The 21287-nt window shown below is 43.2% G+C and overlaps 1 protein-coding gene across 2 annotated transcripts in view; it reads left to right on the top strand.

The window, feature by feature from the left end:
- The window catches only part of LOC129853507 (synapsin-1-like), a 28832-nt gene extending 20835 nt beyond the window's left edge, over positions 1-7997 (top strand). Inside the window, exon 13 of one of the 2 annotated variants that reach the window (XM_055919634.1) lies at positions 4647-7997. In XM_055919634.1, the coding sequence (XP_055775609.1) occupies positions 4647-4674 (28 nt within the window). In that variant the 3' untranslated portion in view covers positions 4675-7997. Of the gene's footprint in view, positions 1-4608 lie in introns of both variants that reach the window. The other variant, XM_055919633.1, reaches the window with a different exon arrangement.
- Positions 7998-21287: the final 13290 nt, after the last annotated feature.

Genomic DNA, 21287 nt, shown 5'->3' with positions numbered 1-21287 from the left:
ACCCAGACCTGACCCCGCCAGATGCGGCAGTCTGGGTATTGTGCAAACGGCGCGCTGCATAGTGACTTTCCCCTGTTCCAGCGGTAAGCACCCTATGGGCTTTACTGGGAGCAGTGACATCCAAGCGATAAAACCTCACAAAAGTGTGTAGTGATGCCCAACTTGCCGCAGGACAAATATCTCCTACGGTCAACCCTTTAAACAACGGCCAAGATGTAGCCACACCCCTGGTAGGTAACCCTTGCCACTTTCTGCTATATGCCAGCGTGATAGCCTCCGCAATCCATTGGAAGAGACACTGCTTAGAGAGCGTCCTGCTGCGAGCTGGATTAGCAAACAGACAAAAAGCTGGTCACATAACCGGATATCCCAGGTCAGTTCAATGTACTTGCGAAAAGCTTGCACCTGACACAGGGCATGTAACCACTGTTGCTCTTCAGAAGCAAAAGGAGGAGGCGAAAATGGAAATTGCTCAAAGCTAAGGACCTGTAGGACACAGTCATGACTTTCAGGGCGAAGGCCGTATTTGGACATAACATCACCGTAGAGTCGCCCGGGGCGAATTGAGTACAGGAAGGGTGTACGGATAACGCATGGAGGTCCCCAACATGTTTAGCTGATGCCAAAGCCATGAGCAGGGAGGTTTTTTGGGAGAGGATCTTCAGATCCATCAACTCCAGAGGCTCAAAGGGGTTGCCTCCAAAACCATCATCAAGCCCCATAAAAGTACACTTTTCAGGAATCGCACAATCAGTGATAGCAGCCATGTACACGTTTAAAGTGGAGAATGCCCGGACTGAAAAGGAACCAGCCCTTCATCTTGGCACCAGAGCTCAACCACTTATACACATACAGCCCTCTTGTGGAGGGCGCCCTTGCGGACTGAATGGTAGAAATAACATTCAGAGGTAAACCTCTAGCCATCAGATTGGCCGTCTCAGGGGCCAGGCCCATAGGAATCAAATCTCCGTCCTTGCATTCCAAACCTGCCCGTGTGCGTGGGACAACAGGTTGCTACGCAACGGGATTTGCCACGGGTCTCTGCCTAAAAGGCAAATGATCTCCACAAACAAAGACTGCTTGGGCCAACGAGGAGCCACAAGAACCAATAGTAAGCCCTCCCGGCACACCCTCTCCAGCGTGAGCTGAATCAGAACCACTGGCAGAACGTGTAAAGGGGGGTCCGTAGACACTGTTGCGCTAGAGCGTCCATTCCCAACAGGTCACGGGTCCCTCATCGAGAACAATAGACATCACTGCGCATTTCTGAGGCTGGTAACTCTAGGTCTTCCATTCCTGTGGTGGTCCTCATGAGAGCCAGTTTCATCATAGCGCTTGATGGTTTTTACGACTGCACTTGAAGAAACTTTCAGAGTTCTTGAAATTTTCCGGATTGACTGACCTTCAAGTCTTAAAGTAATGATGGACTGTCGTTTCTCTCTGCTTGTTTGAGCTGTTCTTGCCATAGTATGGTCTTTTACCAAATAGGGCTATCTTCTGTATACCACCCCTACCTTGTCACAACACAACTGATTGGCTCAAACGCATTAAGAAGGAAAGAAATTCCAGAAATTAACTTTTAACAAGGCACACCTGTTAATTGAAATGCATTCCAGGTGACTACCTCATGAAGCTGGTTGAGAGAATGCCAAGAGTGTGCAAAGATGTCATCAAGACAAATCAAATCAAATTTTATTGGTCACATACACTTGGTTAGCAGATGTTAATGTGAGTGTAGCGAAATGCTTGTGCTTCTAGTTCCGACCATGTAGTAATATCTAACAAGTAATCTAACAATTTCACAACTACCTTTTACACACAAGTGTAAAGGAATGAATAAGAATATGTACATATAAATATAAATATATGGATGAGCGATGGCCGAACGGCATAGGCAAAGATGCAGTAGATGGTATAGAGTACGGTATATACATATGAGATGAGAAATGTAGGGTATGTAAACATTATAAAAAGTGGCATTGTTTAAAGTGACTAGGGATACATTGATTACATCCAATTTTTTATTATTAAAGTGGCTAGAGATTTAAGTCAGTATGTTGGCAGCAGCCACTCAATGTTAGTGATGGCTGTTTAACAGTCTGATGGCCTTGCGGTAGAAGCTGTTTTTCAGTCTCTCGGTCCCAGCTTTGATGCACCTGTACTGACCTCGCCTTCTGGATGATAGCGGGGTGAACAGGCAATGGCTCGGGTGGTTGTTGTCCTTGATGATCTTTTTGGCCTTCCTGTGACATCGAGTGGTGTAGATGTCCTGGAGGGCAGGTAGTTTGCCAAAGGGTGGCTGTTTGAAGAATCTCAAATATAAAGTGTATTTTGATTTGTTTAACACTGTTTTGGTTACTACATGATTCCATATGTCTTATTTCATAGTTTTGATGAAAATTGTAAAAATTAAGAAAAACCCTTGATTGAGTAGGTGTTCTAAAACTTTTGACCGGTAATGTATGTTTTGTAGTAAAAAAGATAGAGGAAGATACGTGTTTCCAATGACATCATTGGTGTGTATTGTGTGCTTTTTAACCAATTATGCGTAGGCATTGCTAACTAATTGTCTACTAATTGGTTGATGATGTCATTGGAAACACTTATCTTCCTCTTTCTTGTTTACTACAAAGCAAAGAAACGTGCCATTTTCACATGTGGTGCTGGAGATGCTGAATATGAAGTAGAACCTTTTTTAAATGTCTCTTTAAACATTGACAAGCTTCCAAATGTAGTTGTGATTCCGTGACTGTATTGTCTTGGATTAAGCCCAGTCCCTTATGGACACAGGGGGCTCCGGCAATGGCTGCGGTAGCACCGCCCATTTAGAATAACCAAGCGACTTAATGGTAGATAGGTATACTAAACAAGAGTTACCCAAGCAATTCCACCGTTAGGAAGCCGGAATAGCTAGCAGTAGCTAGCTCACCTCTGCAATTTATCTAACCTGGCTAGCACGCTATGCAGTGCTTGTTAGCTGGCCTGGTCTCAAAAGTCTACGTAGAACCGGATCACAGAGGTGGGACCCAGACCCTTCTGCGATAAGAGGCAAGCGGTGCTTAACCAAGGCAGACACAGGCGGTAGGGGGATATTCACATAACCTGGTTGCCCTCTCTCTTTGAGTAGACTCCCATAACTGTCGACAGAGCGCACAGGATCCGGTAGACATTCTAGTTGACCAATCACCCGATCCATCTCTGCGTTCCGCAACTCCGACTCAGCCAAGGTACGGGTACCCAGGAGAGGAAGTCACTATTGGAAACACCAAGCTCCGTAAGGAATGCTACATGATTGTCAAGAGAACCTGAGCCGTGGACTAGTTGGGGAACAGTGCAAGCCGTCTCTTAGTCTCGCACACAAACTGATTTGAGCGAGAGCATCCTGAGCATGCACCGAGCTGAGACATACAAGACAACAAACATTATCTTTTAATGTTTCTTTTTCTTTTCGCGAATCCGGCTTGTTAGTAGTTTTGTCTTAGTTATTGCTATAGCCAGGCCAAGCCATTTGAAGAATAATTCATTGTTTGTGATTAGGAAACTTATGAGAACAAAGTACAAACATCAGCACTGTCACGGCTGTTGAAAGGAGAGGACCAAGGTGCAGCGTGGTGAGCGTACATTTTCTTTTTTTTAATCAAAATGGCGCCAAACAAAACAATAAACAATACAAAAACAAACCGTGAAGCTCAAAAGCAAAGTGCCCTAAACAAAGTCATCTTCCCACAAAACCAGTTGGGGAAAAAGGGCTACCTAAGTATGGTTCCCAATCAGAGACAACGATAGACAGCTGTTCCTGATTGAGAACCATACCCGGCCAAAACATAGAAATAGAAAATCATAGAAAAACAAAACATAGAATGCCCACCCCAAATCACACCCTGACCAAACCAAAAAGAGACATAAAAAGGATCTCTAAGGTCAGGGTGTGACAAGCACACAACGTCCAGGGGGTGAGCACGCTCTACTATTAACAGACAGTTTAGTTGACGTGAAAAGACAGTCTCGTTTTCCAATTGTTTGTTTTAGTAGCGTGAATTGTTCCTGTTCACACCGAGGTAAATAGTGGAATAATTGAGGGAATGAATCCGAACCTCACACTTATCACCTGTGGAAGACAGGGCTTCCAGTGTGGCGTGGATTTCATTGGCCTTGTCAGGCGTGATTGTAGCTCCTCCAACCGAAGTCGTGAGAGTGCGACTCCCCATAGTATGTTGTACCAAAGTTGACTGACTGAAAGACAACTGCAAGCAATTTCTTCAATTAATTTATGTTTGTGGCGTCGCCTCCAGAACATGGAACTAGGAACACTGGTCAAGGGGAGGGGGGATGGGGGATGATTAAAAAAGCATGCCTTTGCATCCAGATCAATGATTCAGTATACATATAAAGTTGAGCTGATCAGTGCACTGAATCAGTTATGTAAGGAATGTCCATACATACTGAAGGAACTCTGTCTATCCCCTATGTATGGTCTCTCTCTTTCTTTCTCCAGCCATGCTCTACACTTCTTACCATTACACCCTACACTTCTTACCATTACATGGGTTTGCTGCATGACTTTAATAGCCTCTTCCTCTCCTCTATTGCCATTTCCTCTCTTTATAGCAAATCCCAGTCTCTTACCAATGCCTTCAACATTCCAGAAACCCCAACGCCACGGGCCAGCCTTAGCCAGGATGAGGTGAAGGCTGAGACCATACGCAACCTACGCAAGTCTTTTGCAAGTCTCTTCTCAGACTGAGAGATGGAGTAAGCCCCCTCCTACGCCGACAGACAGACTGAAAGGCAGACCCTCCCCCTTCCCCTCCCCAACACACAATGGACCAATAGGACTAACACCTCCCTATCATGGACATTGATGTACATTGATGTGAAAATGCACATATAAAACATCCACTGCCTATACAGACATAGGATCTTAATTTGACCAGTATTGTCGCAGCAAAATAATCCTGCAGCAAAGGATTTTAATTTGGCTATGTGAAAAGTACAATACGCCAAGAGGTTAATATAACCCAGGCTGTATCGCAACCGGCCATGATTGGGAGTCCCATAGTGCGGCGCACAATTGGCCCAGCGTCATCCGGGTTTGGCCGGTGTAGGCCGTCATTGTAAATAAGAATTTGTTCTTAACTGACATGCCTAGTTAAATAAAGGTTAAATAAAAAAATAATATTTAAAACCGTGTGCTAGTGTGGGTTTTCAGTGCATTTATGTAAATCACAAAGCTCATCTGCATTTCCTGTGGTGCAGGAAAAATCTCCACAACAAAAGAGTGATCAAATTAAGATCCTACATCTGTACATTTGAAGACCACACATAGAATATAATACAGATAGCTCATGGTAAAATCATGTTGTTTCCACTTTATTTCAAACAGAAAAATCTACGAGATGTCGTTGAATCAACGTGGAAAACTGATTGGATTTGCAAAAAAGTTATCAATGTAAGGGCATTTTGTTTTTTTTCACCCAACTTTTAACTTAAATCCAATTACATTTTTTTTTTTACTCGACCAAATGTAAATCAAAACCAGATGTTGAACTGACATCTGTGCCCAGTGGGAGGTTTGTTGCTCTCAGTCTGAAACATTCCCTATCACCTTCACATTCCAAATGATTCCTACAAACACACACACATACAGTACACATCCACTTCTCTTGTTGTTGCACGTGTGTTTAAATTTCAGATAAAAGGGGGAAGATTCTTACCCCATCAATCATCAGTCCCTTTTTAAATGGTGTTGTTATATATTACATTTCAGTAGGTGGCCTATGTTGCCACAGTTTTTATGTATTGGGAGATATTTACTTGGTCACGATTTGATCATTTGGAATTGTTTTTATGCTAGTATACTGGAAACAATACACTGGTAATCGTCATGATAGTGTTCCCAGTTAAATTAAATTAAACTTGTCGGCACAGTGTTGTTCACACTACAGTGGGTCAGTTCAGTGTACAGTAAAGCAACACTACAGCTGTTTGAGTTGCTCATTCATTCTAAGTTATGATTTTTTAGATGCATGTCAATAAAGGAAATATGGTTGCAATTTCAATCACTCACATCGCCGCTTGTAACTGTGTTGTCACATGTAATTAGCTAGCGTAATTAGCATAACAAAAGTATGTGTTGTTTTTGTGAGAATGCCATTCCTGCCTCCCTCTCCCTTCTTCTGTTAGATTAAGACAAAATCTCAATAGCTCTCAATTTGGAAACATGCCTTACACAGGCACACAGTTCAGTCAGATAGTATTGTCTCAGGGATGTCCTGGTAAGTGACACACTGGTGTCAGGGGTCAGGTCTTCCAAACGTTGCACTGAAATGAGGATGATGAGCTACTGCAAATGAAAGCATGTGTGTTTATTGAGGTAGAATGTATTTGTTCTTTCAAATGTATTTGCACATGAATTATAACAAAATCATACTTGAAGACATGAGTCAAGTGATATTTTTGAGATTTTAATGTCAGATTGTAGAGACACAGCCAGCTCAGTGCTCTATTTTACCAGCCATCACAAGGGCCTGGGATGCTGCTGTTTCTGTGAGTGGAGAGTTTTGGTGCCTGTCCCGTCTGTCCCCTGTCTCCCAGCAGGGTCACAGCTTGTGAGCAAGGGACCTAGTCCAAATAAATGCTCAGCCAAGGAATGTACCATGGGTCATGTAGGCAGTGTAAAATAAATGTACTGGTATGTCCCCAGTGGGATATACAGTACCACTGCAGTATACTTCTGTTTGTTCTCTACACGTAATACTTTCTCCCCAAAACATTAATGACCCCTTTGATCATTGGTCAGAAAACAATCCCTAAATATTCCCTGAGCCCAAAGCTGAAACCTTCTGTTTCTAGGGCACTGAATATGTCTTCCAAAAAGAGTGTGTTCCAGGCAATCTGTTTTTTGGAGCTAATTCGGAAAGTCCCAATCTCCCTGCAGAACCCCTCTGCTTCCTCTACGCATCGGCCCTTGGTGTATCCACAGTGAACCCTTGTGATAAGTGGTGCATAAACGTGTAAATGTTGTTTTGTAAAACCAAATAGAAGTGTTGTACAGATCGTGACCTATGAATGATGCAGATTTGTCACGTTTCCCCCCTGTTGCTGGCTGTGCTTGTTGATATTTTGTGCAATGAATACTTGTGGATTTTGGTTTTGGATTTTTGGCATTTATACCATTTTTAAGCCCTTTTTCTGTACTGGCATTCACTATCATGAATTATGCATTATTTCTACTTTTTGAAAAAGCTTTTTTATCTTAGTTTCTCTTGTATTCAGGATTACATGTCTACGTTTGAAAATGTGTATTACACATCTTATCATGGGCCTCAATGGAAATCATAACTCAGCAAACAGAATTGTCAGGGTATACCGTTGAAAGAATGGATCAGAGAAGCCTCAAATGATACCTGCTACAAAAAAAATGACTTGTCTGGATGAACACGTGATTGGTATACATTTGTATTGTTTTACTCAGCTCTCTGCTACTGCCTGTAACAGAGAACATCCATCAGAGAACATCTTAGCTGTGTTTGGAGTTATAGTCCTCCGGGGGATTATACATTGGAGTGTCATGATAATTGAAACAATCTATATGAATCCTGTTTGTTGATATTCATAGACATGGGTTGAAATGTTTATTTAGTTGACATTCTTTTTGATGGATAGATTTGAATGTATGTTTACAATTTGTATGCCTTTTTTCTTTGCTTAAGTAGTTTTCCTAAATGCAGATGTAAGTATATTTTATTTTGTTATCTGCACTATGAATTTCTGTGAAATTGATGGTCAATATTGATGCCTGCCAGATGTATAAAACAAGAAATCTATATGTATCTAAAATAGACAAAAATTATAAATATGACATATCATCGTGGAGTATTCAAATAAATGTAGAAAAGTATATGTGATGTTATTCTGATGTTATTTGCAATGTACCTAAATAATTATGCTATCAACATGTGCACATATTCAATAAAGTTCAAGACCATTAGTAACAATGAGGAACCATTTTCTTCATAATGTTCAAATGATGATCAAAAATAACATTCTGAGCAGACATGATGACAGCAAGCCCAGTGGCAAACTGTGAATGGCCAATGGCTCATTTCCTCTGTGGAGTTGTAGAAGAGCTTTTCAGTCGAACAACTGTCATATTATGCTTTATTGGTGTAATAAGGTTTAGCTCTACCAATGTGACCACAAGGTGGTGCAGGGTTACAGTCTGACTGACCAACTAGTTGGAGACTCAAAGGCCTCTACAGTATACTTTACTGTGAACTTTATCACATCACAACCACCAATTCTTTTTATTTTATTTAACCTTTATTTAACTAGGCAAGTCAGTTAAGAACAAATTCTTATTTTCAATGTCGGCCTAGGAACAGTGGGTTAACTGCCTTGTTCAGGTGCAGAACGACAGATTTTTACCTTGTCAGCTCGGGATTCGATCTAGCAACCAATGCACCAACATGAGATCCTAACTTGGGATACTGTAGAGGGGAGTGACCTAAATTATTGGTGTATTTTCTGATGTCTTTCTTATCATATTGTTGTAAGGACAGATATAATGTTTTAATGCTTGGAGAACATGTAATAAGAGCTACAGAGATACAGCATATTATACCTAGGGCCCGGTGTTTTGCGTGATCATGTGACATGACTGGATTTGAACCTTTTTATTAAAGGTTTTTCATCAAACTGTTCCCTTTTCATTTTATGTCACATGGTCCAGCACCATCCTAAGACAATTGCTTAACTCTTTTGTATAATTCTTGTTTCTGTGTAAGGCTTAAACAGGATAAAATTGTGTTAAGTCACATGATTCTACAGAACACAGGGCCCTAATTATACAACAGGTGTGAAGAACCTTAAATGGAATGAGAAGTCAGAGTAGTCACATTGAGATTTACATTATTTTTCAAGTGAGCCGTGGCAGTAACAAAGTGCTACAGAGTAGATTATAAATGTCTGGTAATCTTTTAAGATTGTACCCTACTTTCATGCATAATATGCCAGCTATGCAAAAGGGATAATGAACATGGCATGAGGTGGAAAAATCTGGTGAATAAGATTTACTGTCAGCATTACTACAAAATACTACACACAAATGCCAATGTTGAAGTAATCCCATTAATTTAAACAGAGCATGCATAGAACATATCCAAAGATGATCAAGCCTTTTTTTAATCTGATTTTTTGTGCAACAAATGTGTTCATTCAAGGTTTATATACAGTACAACAGCCAAACACACGAGCTCTGTAAAGTTAATAGAAACTACTTGTCACTGTTGGAACTATTGTACCAGACAAAGGCACCCCATCCAGCCAAAGAGATACAGAGGAGACTGTTATTACTCCTTCCCCATCTTGGTCTCTTTACTTTCGTCAAAGGATTTGCTTCATAGCCCAACATTTTTTTTGTTTGCTTGTTTGTTTTTAGCTTTATTTTGTATATGAATAATCTAAGTATGCTCACTGAGAATATAAACTAACACAAAGAGTGCCAGTATTGGTTTTGCACCCAAATATCTGCTGCCTCCCTAGAGTTCTCTTGCTGTGACTTGGCCTGGAGAAAAGGTTGTTAAAGGTCCAATGCAGCTGTTTTTATCTCAATATCAAATTATTTATGGGTAACAATTAAGTACCTTACTGTGATTGTTTTCAATTAAAATGGTGAAAAGAAATAGTTTCTTAGCAAAGAGACACTTCTCAAGCAAGAATGTTGCTAGAACTGTCTGGGAGTTGTCTGAGCGGGGAGGTGGAAACTGGATTCACCTGGTCAGTCTATGTCATGGAAAGAGCAGGTGTTCATAATGTTTTGTACACTCAGTGTATATAAAACACAGGAAAATCACGTATTTGACTGCACTGAGCCGTGACTTGATCTTAAAGATCAAGTCATGGATGTGCTGCACTGCTGTCTTGTAAAAGAAAAGTCCCTGAGCTCTGTCAAAACTCCATAGTTGGCCAATGCAGCAGAAGGACATACTTAGCGAAGGATGAGGGAGGGAGAAGAGTTCGATATTTTATTTGCAGTCGATCACTTTCCCAGATTCCCCAGAACGTTTTTGTTATACTCTACTGTGTCTGGAGTGCACAATCCAATTTGCACAGGATGTTATATGGTTTCAAAGCTGCTAAATGTTCTGAAAGGTCACACTTGATTTTAAAGTTATGTCTGCCTGCATTTCTTATCTACATACTAAGAGTGCAGCTGTTTCCAACCTGACCATAAATCTTCAATAATATCTGATGACCAATAGAGACCTTCTAGACAGTGATGTACTTGCACAAAATCACTCTCTGATCTCCTGGCATACAAATGGCTTAGTGTCATTCACTGCTACCTAGCCACGTCACGAGTTGATATGACATGAGAATCACACTGACAGCCACTGACAACACCATGATGACAGTGACATATGAGATGTTGTCAATCTGTCAGAAGGAAGAAAAGTGTTTTAATATGACAAAATAACATACATTCCAGTGCAACTTTGTGTATTAGTTCAAGGAGCAAATACAGAAAACATATTTAAAAGCTTTTCGGAAGTAGTTCAGGTCTACAGCTCCACACAAGCCCTGACTGGTACTGTTAGTCTGCCATGCAGCATCGAGGGAAATGTCCTTAATGAGTTCAGCTCTCATTATCTTGCTGGAGATGAATAAAGGATTGAGGCATCTTTGTGATAACATTAGCCTTGCATTGTCACCGACTGGGAGCGAGGGAGATGGCAGAGATGGGGTCCGTGATGTCTCTTTCTCTCACTGAACAGAGATATTTCTAGAGCTGACCTACTTAAACAGCCCTGAGATGCTGTGACCACAGGTGCATCTGGTTCTGACTGTTTCTTAAACCCAGACAGACACAATAATTAGCAGGATTCACATGATAAGAATGGAAAATGACAACCTCAAACAGCACAGCTCATCAGCTGACATATCCATTAGGGAATGACTGACGGCTGGGCATGTTTGAGCCCTTCATAGATATTTACAAGACTTTACAGAAATGAAATGTGAAATTCAGTATTCACGGTTGTATTTAGAGAAATTAGCTGTCATGGTATAACTCAGTTCTTGTTGAAATAAAAACACTGAAAGTAAATCTGGAGATTTGATACTATTTTGCAAGTAGAGTGATTGCATATTTGGCAGCTGTGAAAAAAAAAAAATGTTGATCTCATAAGTTGTGATTGCTTTTTACTTTCTTCAATCATGTAGGCCTATCTTAGGCTTGTACAATCCCTTTGTTGAGGTGCTTTTAGCACTGATGGGAGCTGTCCTATTGTGGACGGCAGAGCAAAAGCATCATTAGAAAGAGCTCATTGATTCTATTAACTGAAGCACTGAAGATTTGTTGTCTGTCAAGTCATGTTGGCCTTTTTAACAGCACGGCATGAATGACCTCCCATTGACATCCTTACTCTTCAAAAATCAATCAATAAATTAACAAATGACTACATGTGTCATCTAAAAGCTCTAATTACATTTAAGTTAAACTTAACATGACAATGCATTTCTCTGTGTTTTAGAATCCATTAGGCTCAGAAATTGTGGGAAGTCAGAAGTTTTCTGTAATAGCTGTCGCTCTCCTCATCCTCGGATGAGGTGAGGAGAGAAGGATCTTCGGACCAAAATGCGGAGTCAGGGAAATAAGCCATTTTTATTACAAATACGACGTAGACTAAACAAAACAAAACACTTTCACAAACTACAAAATAAGAAAACGACGTACAACGGAACCTGAACATAAACTCACATCAACAAACGTAAACTCACGAACAGGAACGTACATCAAAACGAACGAACAGCTAAACAGCTCCAAAAGTGAATACATCGAACATAACGAAGACATCACAGGAGACAATCACCCACACACAAACAGTGAGAATGCCCTACCTAAATATGACTCTTGATTAGAGGAAAATGCAAACCACCTGCCTCTAATCAAGAGCCATACCAGGCAAACCGAAACCAACATAGAAACAGATAACATAGACTGCCCACCCAAAACACATGCCCTGACCAAAAACACATAAAAACTAACATAAATAGGTCAGGACTGTTACAGTACCCCCCCCCCCAAGGTGCGAACGCCGGGCGCACCAGCACAAAGTCCAGGGGAGGGTCCGGGTGGGCAGTTGACCACGGTGGTGGTTCCGGTTCAGGACGCTGTCCCCGCACCACCATAGTCACTCCCCTCTTCTTTCTACCCCTTCTACTGACCACCCTAACACTACCTTCCCCTAAATAAACAGCTAGCACCGGGACAAGGGGCAGCACCGGGACAAGGGGTAGCACCGGGACAAGGGGCAGCACCAGAACAAGGGGCAGCACCAGGATAAGGACCATCACTGGAATAAGGGGCAGCACCGGGACAAGGGGCAGCACCGGGACAAGGGGCAGCACCGGGACAAGGGGCAGATCCCGGCTGAAGGACTCTGGCAGGTCCTGTTTGGACGGCTCTGGCAGGTCCATGCAGGCTGACGGCTCTCGACGCTCATGGCAGACTGACGGCTCTCTACGCTCATGGCAGGCTGACGGCTCTCGACGCTCATGGCAGGCTGACGGCTCTCGACGCTCATGGCAGGCTGACGGCTCTCGACGCTCATGGCGCTCTGACGGCTCTGGCTGCTCATGGCTCTCTGACGGCTCTGGCTGCTCATGGCTCACTGACGGCTCTGGCTGCTCATGGCTCTTTGACGGCTCTGGCTGCTCATGGCTCTCTGACGGCTCTGGCTGCTCATGGCTCACTGACGGCTCTGGCTGCTCATGGCTCTTTGACGGCTCTGGCTGCTCATGGCTCTCTGACGGCTCTGGCTGCTCATGGCTCTCTGACGGCTCTGGCTGCTCATGGCTCTCTGACGGCTCTGGCTGCTCATGGCTCGCTGGCGGCTCTGGCAGATCCTGTCTGATTGGCGGCTCTGGCAGATCCTGTCTGGTTGGCGGCTCTGGCAGATCCTGTCTGGTTGGCGGCTCTGGCAGATCCTGTCTGGTTGGCGGCTCTGGCAGATCCTGTCTGGCGGGCGGCTCTAGCGGCTCCTGTCTGGCTGACGGCTCTAGCGGCTCCTGTCTGGCGGATGGCTCTGTAGGCTCATGGCAGACGGGCGGCTTTGCAGGCTCATGGCAGACGGGCGGCTTTGCAGGCTCCTGGCAGACGGATGACTCAGATGGCGCTGGGGAGACGGATGGCTCAGATGGCGCTGGGGAGACGGATGGCTCAGATGGCGCTGGGGAGACGGATGGCTCAGATGGCGCTGGGGAGACGGATGGCTCAGATGGCGCTGGGGAGACGGATGGCTCTGGCCGGATACGGCGCACTGTAGACCTGGTGCGTGGTGCCGGAACTGGAGGCACCGGGCTAATGATAAGCACCTTCCTACTAGTGCGTGGAGCAGAGACAGGGCACACTGAACTCTCAAAGCGTACTCTATACCTGGTGCGTGGTACCGGCACTGGTGGCACCTGGCTGAGGGCACGCACCTCAGGACTAGTACGGGGAGAAGTGACAGTGTGTACAGGACTTGGGAGACGCACAGGTGGCTTAGTGCGTGGGGCCGGAACTGGAGGCACCGAACTGGATACACGCACTATAGGGAGAGTGCGTGGAGGAGGAACAGGGCTCTGGAAATGCACTGGTAGCCTAGTGCGTAATATAGGCACTGTAGGTACTAGGCTGGGGCGGGGAGGTGGCGCCGGAAATACCGGACCGTGCAGGCGTACTGGCTCTCTTGAGCATTGAGCCTGCCCAACCTTACCTGGTTGAATGCTCCCGGTCGCCCGCCCAGTACGGGGAGGTGGAATAACCCGCACCGGGCTGTGTAGGCGAACCGGGGAAACCATGCGTAAGGCAGGTGCCATGTATGCCGGCCCGAGGAGACGCACTGGAGACCAGACGCGTTGAGCCGGCCTCATGACACCTGGCTCAATGCCCAATCTCGCCCTACCAGTGCGGGGAGGTGGAATAACCCGCACCGGCCTATGCACACGTACAGGAGACACCGTGCGCTCTACTGCGTAACACGGTGTCTGCCCGTACTCCCGCTCTCCACGGTTAGCCTGGGAAGTGGGCGCAGGTCTCCTACCTGCCCTTGGCCCACTACCCTTTAGCCCCCCCCCAAGAAATTTTTGGGAGTTACTCACGGGCTTTTCGGGCTTCCGTGCAAAACGTGTCCCCTCATAATTCCGGTTTCGAGCTTGATTCTCCGGCTTCCATCCACGTCTCCTAGCTGCCTCCTTAAACCACCGCTCCTGGGCTGTGACTGCCTCACTCTTCTCACGAGAGCAGCGATATTCCCCAGTTTGCGCCCAGGGTCCTCTACCAGACAGGATCTCCTCCCAAGTCCAAAAGTCCTTGTTGCTCCGTCGAGCATTCCCATACCGCTTGGTCTCTGTATTTTGGTGGGTGATTCTGTAATAGCTGTCGCTCTCCTCATCCTCGGATGAGGTGAGGAGAGAAGGATCTTCGGACCAAAATGCGGAGTCAGGGAAATAAGCCATTTTTATTACAAATACGACGTAGACTAAACAAAACAAAACACTTTCACAAACTACAAAATAAGAAAACGACGTACAACGGAACCTGAACATAAACTCACATCAACAAACGTAAACTCACGAACAGGAACGTACATCAAAACGAACGAACAGCTAAACAGCTCCAAAAGTGAATACATCGAACATAACGAAGACATCACAGGAGACAATCACCCACACACAAACAGTGAGAATGCCCTACCTAAATATGACTCTTGATTAGAGGAAAATGCAAACCACCTGCCTCTAATCAAGAGCCATACCAGGCAAACCGAAACCAACATAGAAACAGATAACATAGACTGCCCACCCAAAACACATGCCCTGACCAAAAACACATAAAAACTAACATAAATAGGTCAGGACTGTTACATTTTCATGGGTATTCTTCAAATGATGGTCTGGGTCATGTTTGCACACATGGTCTAAGCCCACTAAGTCTCCCTGGCCAACATGACAGATGATGAAGAATGAGAGACTGAAGTGTGTGGCACAGATTTAATTAAACCGCTCCCCAGGATGTCTCTCTGCCGCTCAGGAGACTAGCAGAGAAGAGTTTCTGTTTGCCGAACACAGTAGCAAATAGTATTGTCTATTCTTACATTATATAAGAATTGACAATACGAGCAGTGTACAGTATGCCCTAAAGACTGCTTTGAGGATCTGCTCTAAGGGTCTGGTTGGTAGGCTTCATCCAGTTTGGAAGTATACCGTATGGTTCCATAATATTCCCCTTATTGCACAGCATCCGGCATAATATAAACCTCTCATTGATCACTCTTGATAATATGGAATGGATGGGGAAGTGATTGGATTTTGTTTACCTCATTGCATTCAAAAATTTGGTAGAACGCTTTACCCCCTGGATCCACTCACGGACTGTTACATATTTACAACCAATTTTCGCCTTCATTCATCTCCGGATAGAGATAGATAGTAGTAGATTTTGATGGTCTCTATGGGCAGCTCCCATCAGCACTTTACTTCATTCCCTTTGAAATCAATTCAGCCTTTTATTTTGCTCCTACTCAATATGGGTTACCATGGATACTGCTCCCAACTGTTAGCTAGCTTCATGCATTTGTTTATGACTGTACGGTTTCTTGGTGTGGTATATACTGTATATCTATCAAAAACTACAAAACATAAATGCAATAAACCGAATGTCGTTGATGTTAACATGTAGCCTATGTTGTGAATGCATGTGTAATACTGTGATACCCACTGTGATACTCAATACCACTTCAAACTGCTTCAATTAGGGATACATAAGAACATCTCTGCTACACCATACAAAATGCCTAAGAAAATTCAGGGTGATGAGGATAAAAGAGACAAAGATGCCAAAGGGTCAGAAGCTCAGGCGATTTAATAGTTTATAATGTTTGTCACTCATGAAAAAGCCTAATCATCCTGTCTGCATATGAGCCAGCCTGACTCACTCCCCTCCAGGCCTGACCACATTCTGTGTCAGGGTGGGAGCTTCAGCTCCCTATTAGTCAGAAGACTTAACACTACTGCACTCTTGTCTAAATCCTCATCCCATACTCATGGATCATTTAAGCCCAGAGGCTGGTGCCCCATTGCAGCATGGTTGCTCAGGTCTGTTTGGGCAAAGCTGATGGATACATGGGCCTTAGAGTAGTTTGGTTTAATTTGTTGACTTTTTAATCCTCTCAGTCTTGACCAATGGATTTAGAGAAAGACTCTCCAAAGGATTCCTCAGATTCACAACACTGTTCTTCACTCAATCCCTAGAGTCTCAGCTTTGGGTTAAGCCTGGCCTGATTTAAAACATCTACATATGTTATAATGAACTTTCATGGACTGTAAGAACTCTTAGATAGCACACATACAGTAATAAAACAAAATCCACACATAATTCAAGACCCAAGACTGTGATCTGTATGTAAAATATTAACCACCAAGGGGAGCACAGACAACATCTTGAGATTCCCTGGAGAATATCCCTTGAAACATTCAAACTGCATACATTTGTTTTTACATGCACATAGGCTTACATTTACCCCCAACAACCTCCTCTAATGTATTTTCCTTTTTCCTTTATTTTTACTCCAAGGTGAAAGACTTTGCTTTTGATGGGCTGCTGAGTCTTCTATTATTGGCTGGCAATGTTGTAAATAATAGGTCTGAATGCCTTTGAGAGCTGTTATCTCTTATATAATTGTATAACAATCTATGGTTGATATAGAAATATCCATGTAAGTGTAACAGATGTCCCACAAAGACAAGAAGACTGGTCTCGACACCAGTGTAACAGATGTCCCACAAAGACAAGAAGACTGGTCTCGACACCAGTGTAACAGATGTCCAACGAAGACAAGAAGACTGGTCTCGACACCAGTGTAACAAATGTCCCACGAAGACAAGAAGACTGGTCTCGACACCAGTGTAACAAATGTCCCACGAAGACAAGAAGACTGGTCTCGACACCAGTGTTACAAATGTCCCACGAAGACAAGAAGACTGGTCTCGATACCAGTGTAACAGATGTCCCACGAAGACAAGGAGACTGGTCTTGACACCAGTGTAACAGATGTGGCGGTCCCAGTTGATCTGTAGTTTATTTTCTGACGATAGACACAAGGGAGCACATTAGATGTGCAGGACAACTGTATGTTGATGGCTGTAGATTCATAATTTGTCGCTTACATGTCAATATCAGACAATATCATAACATTGACAGTGTCACGACTTCCACCGAAGTCGTTTCCTCTCCTTGTTTGGGCGGCATTCGGCGGTCGGCGTCACCGGTCTTCTAGCCATCGTCAATCCACTTTTCATTTTCCATTTGTTTTTTCTTGTGGATTAAACTGCTCCGGCTACTACCTAGTTCTGCTCTCCTGCATCTGACTTCCCTTCCACCAGCTACGCACCCCTTTACAGACAGAGATTGTACAAAATACAATAAATGTAAGTATCTGAAGATAGACACAAGGAAGCACATTAGATGTGCAAGACAACAGTATGCTCATGGCTGTAGATTCGTGATTAGTCTGTTAGCATAGAAATAACTGTGAATTAGCAGGGGCTAATGTGACCATTACATCTCGAGCATGATAGCTAACTCGCTCTTACAGCAATAACATACAATTGCACATTCCAGGATGCCCTCAATATTTAACAGGTACTGTACACATATACAGTATACACATAAGGACATGTACATAGTGAACTCGTACACATTGTAAATATCAAAATAGAATATAGTATTTCAGAACGTGACCTAATGCTTGCATATCACTGTCACACTGGGAAGATTTGATGATCAACATCTTGTCACGTTCCTGACCTTATTTTCCTTTGTTTAGCTTTGTTTAGTTGGTCAGGACGTGAGCTGGGTGGGCAGTCTATGTTACGTGTTTCTATGTTTAGGTTCATTGGTAATTAGCCTTATATGGTTCTCAATCAGGGACAGGTGTTTGACGTTTCCTCTGATTGAGAACCATATAAAGGTAGGCTGTTCACACCGTTTGTTTGTGGGTGATTGTCTTCCGTGTCTGTGTATGTACCACACAGGACTGTTTCGTTTGTTTAGTCTGTTCCTGTTCGTGCGTTCTTCGTGTTATGTAAGTTCTCATGTCCAGGTCGGTCTACGTCGTTTTTGTAATTTATCAAGTGTGCTTCGTGTTCGTCTTGTTTAAATAAATTCATTATGTATTCCACAAAAGCTGCGTTTTGGTCCGATCCATGCTCCTCCTCAGATGAGGAGGAGAACGAACGTTACACATCTCCCCTATCTGCAAATGTAACCAATGGCCTAACACCGTATTGACATGTAAATTCATCCAACCAATAGGAATACCTAAACATCAAATATACATTTCTGCAGAGGCAAGTGGAAACATAACTAACCCTCTTACATAAGAAACACAGAGACTTATCAACATGTTCATGTTGGGGGCCACTCATCCACCAGGAGCACATAATCAACTCAGAGACTTTTACAAAGGTTTCCTCGATGACTTTGGCAATATGGCTCTTTGGAGAGTATACATTGAAAGTAGTCAAGTCAAGACCCAGTTTACAGACAGAGGGCAGAAGTCAAGCTTTGTTTGCGGTTCCATTTTGCTACTATATGGTGTTAGTCTGATTGATCCCTTTGGCAGGGGGCTCCAATCAACACAAGGACATTGATTTCCTCCCCCAAGGGCCTCTGAAGAGGCAGAGACACCTGCCATCACAGCTGACAGATATTAATGCCTACTAACAAACAGCTGACAGTATCTGATGCCAGAGTGTGGGGCAGGAGAAGGTGAGTCAACCATGCGCTGTTAGATCCCACTCTCAGGGATATTGGATGCTAAAACACATCACAGAGTGAGATTCTCAGTGCTATCATTCTAAATCATATCTTATACAGTACCAGTAAAAAGTTTGGACACACCTACTCATTCCAAGGTTTTTCTTTAGTTGTACAATTTTTTTTACTACATTGTAGAATAATAGTGAAACATCAAACCGATGAAATAACACATATGGAATCATGAAATAACCAAAAAAGTCTTAAACAAATCAAAATATATTTTATATTTGAGATTCTTCAAAGTAGCCACCCTTAGCCTTGATGACAGCTTTGTACACTCTTGGCATTCTCTCAACCAGCTTCATCAGGTAGTCACCTGGAATGCATTTCAATTAACAGGTGTGCCTTATTAAAAGTTAATTTGTGGAATTTCTTTCCTTCTTAATGCGTTTGAGCCAATCAGTTGTGTTGTGGCAAGGTAGGGGTGGTATACAGTAGATAGCCCCATTTGGTAAAAGACCAAGTCCATGTTATGGCAAGAACAGCTCAAATAAGCAAAGAGAAACGACAGTCCATCATTACTTTAAGACATGGTCAGTCAATCTGGAAAATGTCAATAACTTTTAAAGTTTCTTCAAGTGCAGTCGCAAAAACCATGATGATGAAACTGGCTCTCGTGAGGACCGCCACAGCAAAGGAAGACCCAGAGTTATCTCTGCTGCAGAGGATAAGGTCATTAGAGTTACCAGTCTCAGAAATTGCAGCACAAATAAAAGATTCATAGAGTTCAAGTAACAGACACATCTCAGCATCAACTGTTCAGAGGAGACTACGTGAATCAGGCCTTCATGGTTAAATTTATGCAAAGGACACCAATAATAAGAAGAGACTTGCTTGGGCCAAGAAACAAGAGCAATGGACATTCAACCGGTGGAAATCTGTCCTTTGGTCTAATGTGTCTAAATTTGCAATTTTTGGTTCCAACCGCCATGTCTTTGTGAGACGCAGAGTAGGTGAACAGATGATCTCTGCATGTGTAGTTCCCACCGTGAAGCATGGAGGAGGAGGTGGGATGTTGTGGCGGTGCTTTGCTGGTGACACTGTCAGTGATTTATTTAGAATTCAAGGCACACTTAACCAGCATGGCTACCACAGCATCCTGCAGTGATATGCCATCCTATCTGGTTTGCGCTTAGTGGGAATATAATTTGTTTTTCAACAGGACAATGACCCAACACGCCTCCAGGTTGTGTAAGGGCTATTTGATCAAGAAGGACAGTGATGGATTGCTGCATCAGATGACCTGGCCTCCACATTCACTCAACCTTAACCCAGTTGAGATGGTTTGGGATGAGTTGGACCGCAGAGTGAAGGAAAATCAGCCAACAAGTGCTCAGCATATGTGGGAACGACTTCAATATTGTTGGAAAAGCATTCCAGGTGAAGCTGGTTGAGAGAATGCCAAGAGTGTGCAAAGCTGTCATCAAGGCAAAGGGTGGCTACTTTGAAGAATCTCAAATCTAAAATATATTTAGTTGTGTAGATGTCTTAACTATTATTCTACAATGTAGAAAATAGTAAAAATAAAGAAAAGTCCTTGAATGAGTAGGTGTGTCCAAACTTTTAACTGGTACTATACATGTGGGATGAGACAGATGGAGGAGTCTGGCTCTCCAATAGGAGTTGTTTTTGCTCTGCCAATATAACTGTAAGCCCAGGCATGAGAAGAAATTCAAGTACAGTGTTAATGCTCTCTATTCTATTGCTATGGGAAACTGGTCTGGTGCTGTACTGTATGTTATATGTCCAAAGAGATTTAGAGGGCATCATTTCAATCTTCATGAGCACTATCTGTACCGTGTATCTCTCCTCTCTCTGTGTGAGACTGCTTTAGTAAGCAGTTTTACTGCAGCAGCTGGTGACTACTGCTTTGGGCCCCACATTGTGCTGTCACCATCATCAATTCAACTAATGCAGAAACTGTGTCTAGGTGAGATTGAGGAGCAGGTGCGGGGAGCTGGAGTCATTACCCTGTGCTGATGAGAGGTCACTGTTTCAGAGGTTTTGCTTTGCTATCTTGTTTTTTACTTCACTGAAGAGCCCCAAATAATTTTGACATGTATCCACCATTTTATCATCAGTAGCCTTTCTACTGTTGTGCAAGAGACTATTGTGAGTTAATCATATGTGACAAAATGAGTGAAGAACTTTTAGGTGTACATTTGAACATGCTGCCATGCCTCATCTCACATAGTACATTTTGGTGAGGAAATAATGTCAGTTTAATAAATAACATGCCATTAATAAGCAAATAATGAAGAGTTAATTTTCATTGACAGGATACCTGTGAGATCTCAGCGAAAATGATTGGAGAATTATCTTCCAATATGAACAGTGATGCAAAATGAGCCTTCATTTTTGTGTCTGCAGCTACTTTCAGGAACACAGAGAGTATGCAATTCTCCTCACAGACATGTATTTA

The sequence above is a fragment of the Salvelinus fontinalis genome, chromosome 4, assembly GCF_029448725.1.
Source record: "Salvelinus fontinalis isolate EN_2023a chromosome 4, ASM2944872v1, whole genome shotgun sequence".
Classification (NCBI taxonomy): domain Eukaryota; kingdom Metazoa; phylum Chordata; class Actinopteri; order Salmoniformes; family Salmonidae; genus Salvelinus; species Salvelinus fontinalis.
Note: the sequence above shows the minus strand (reverse complement) of the source record. Positions and strands in the feature narration are given on the sequence as shown.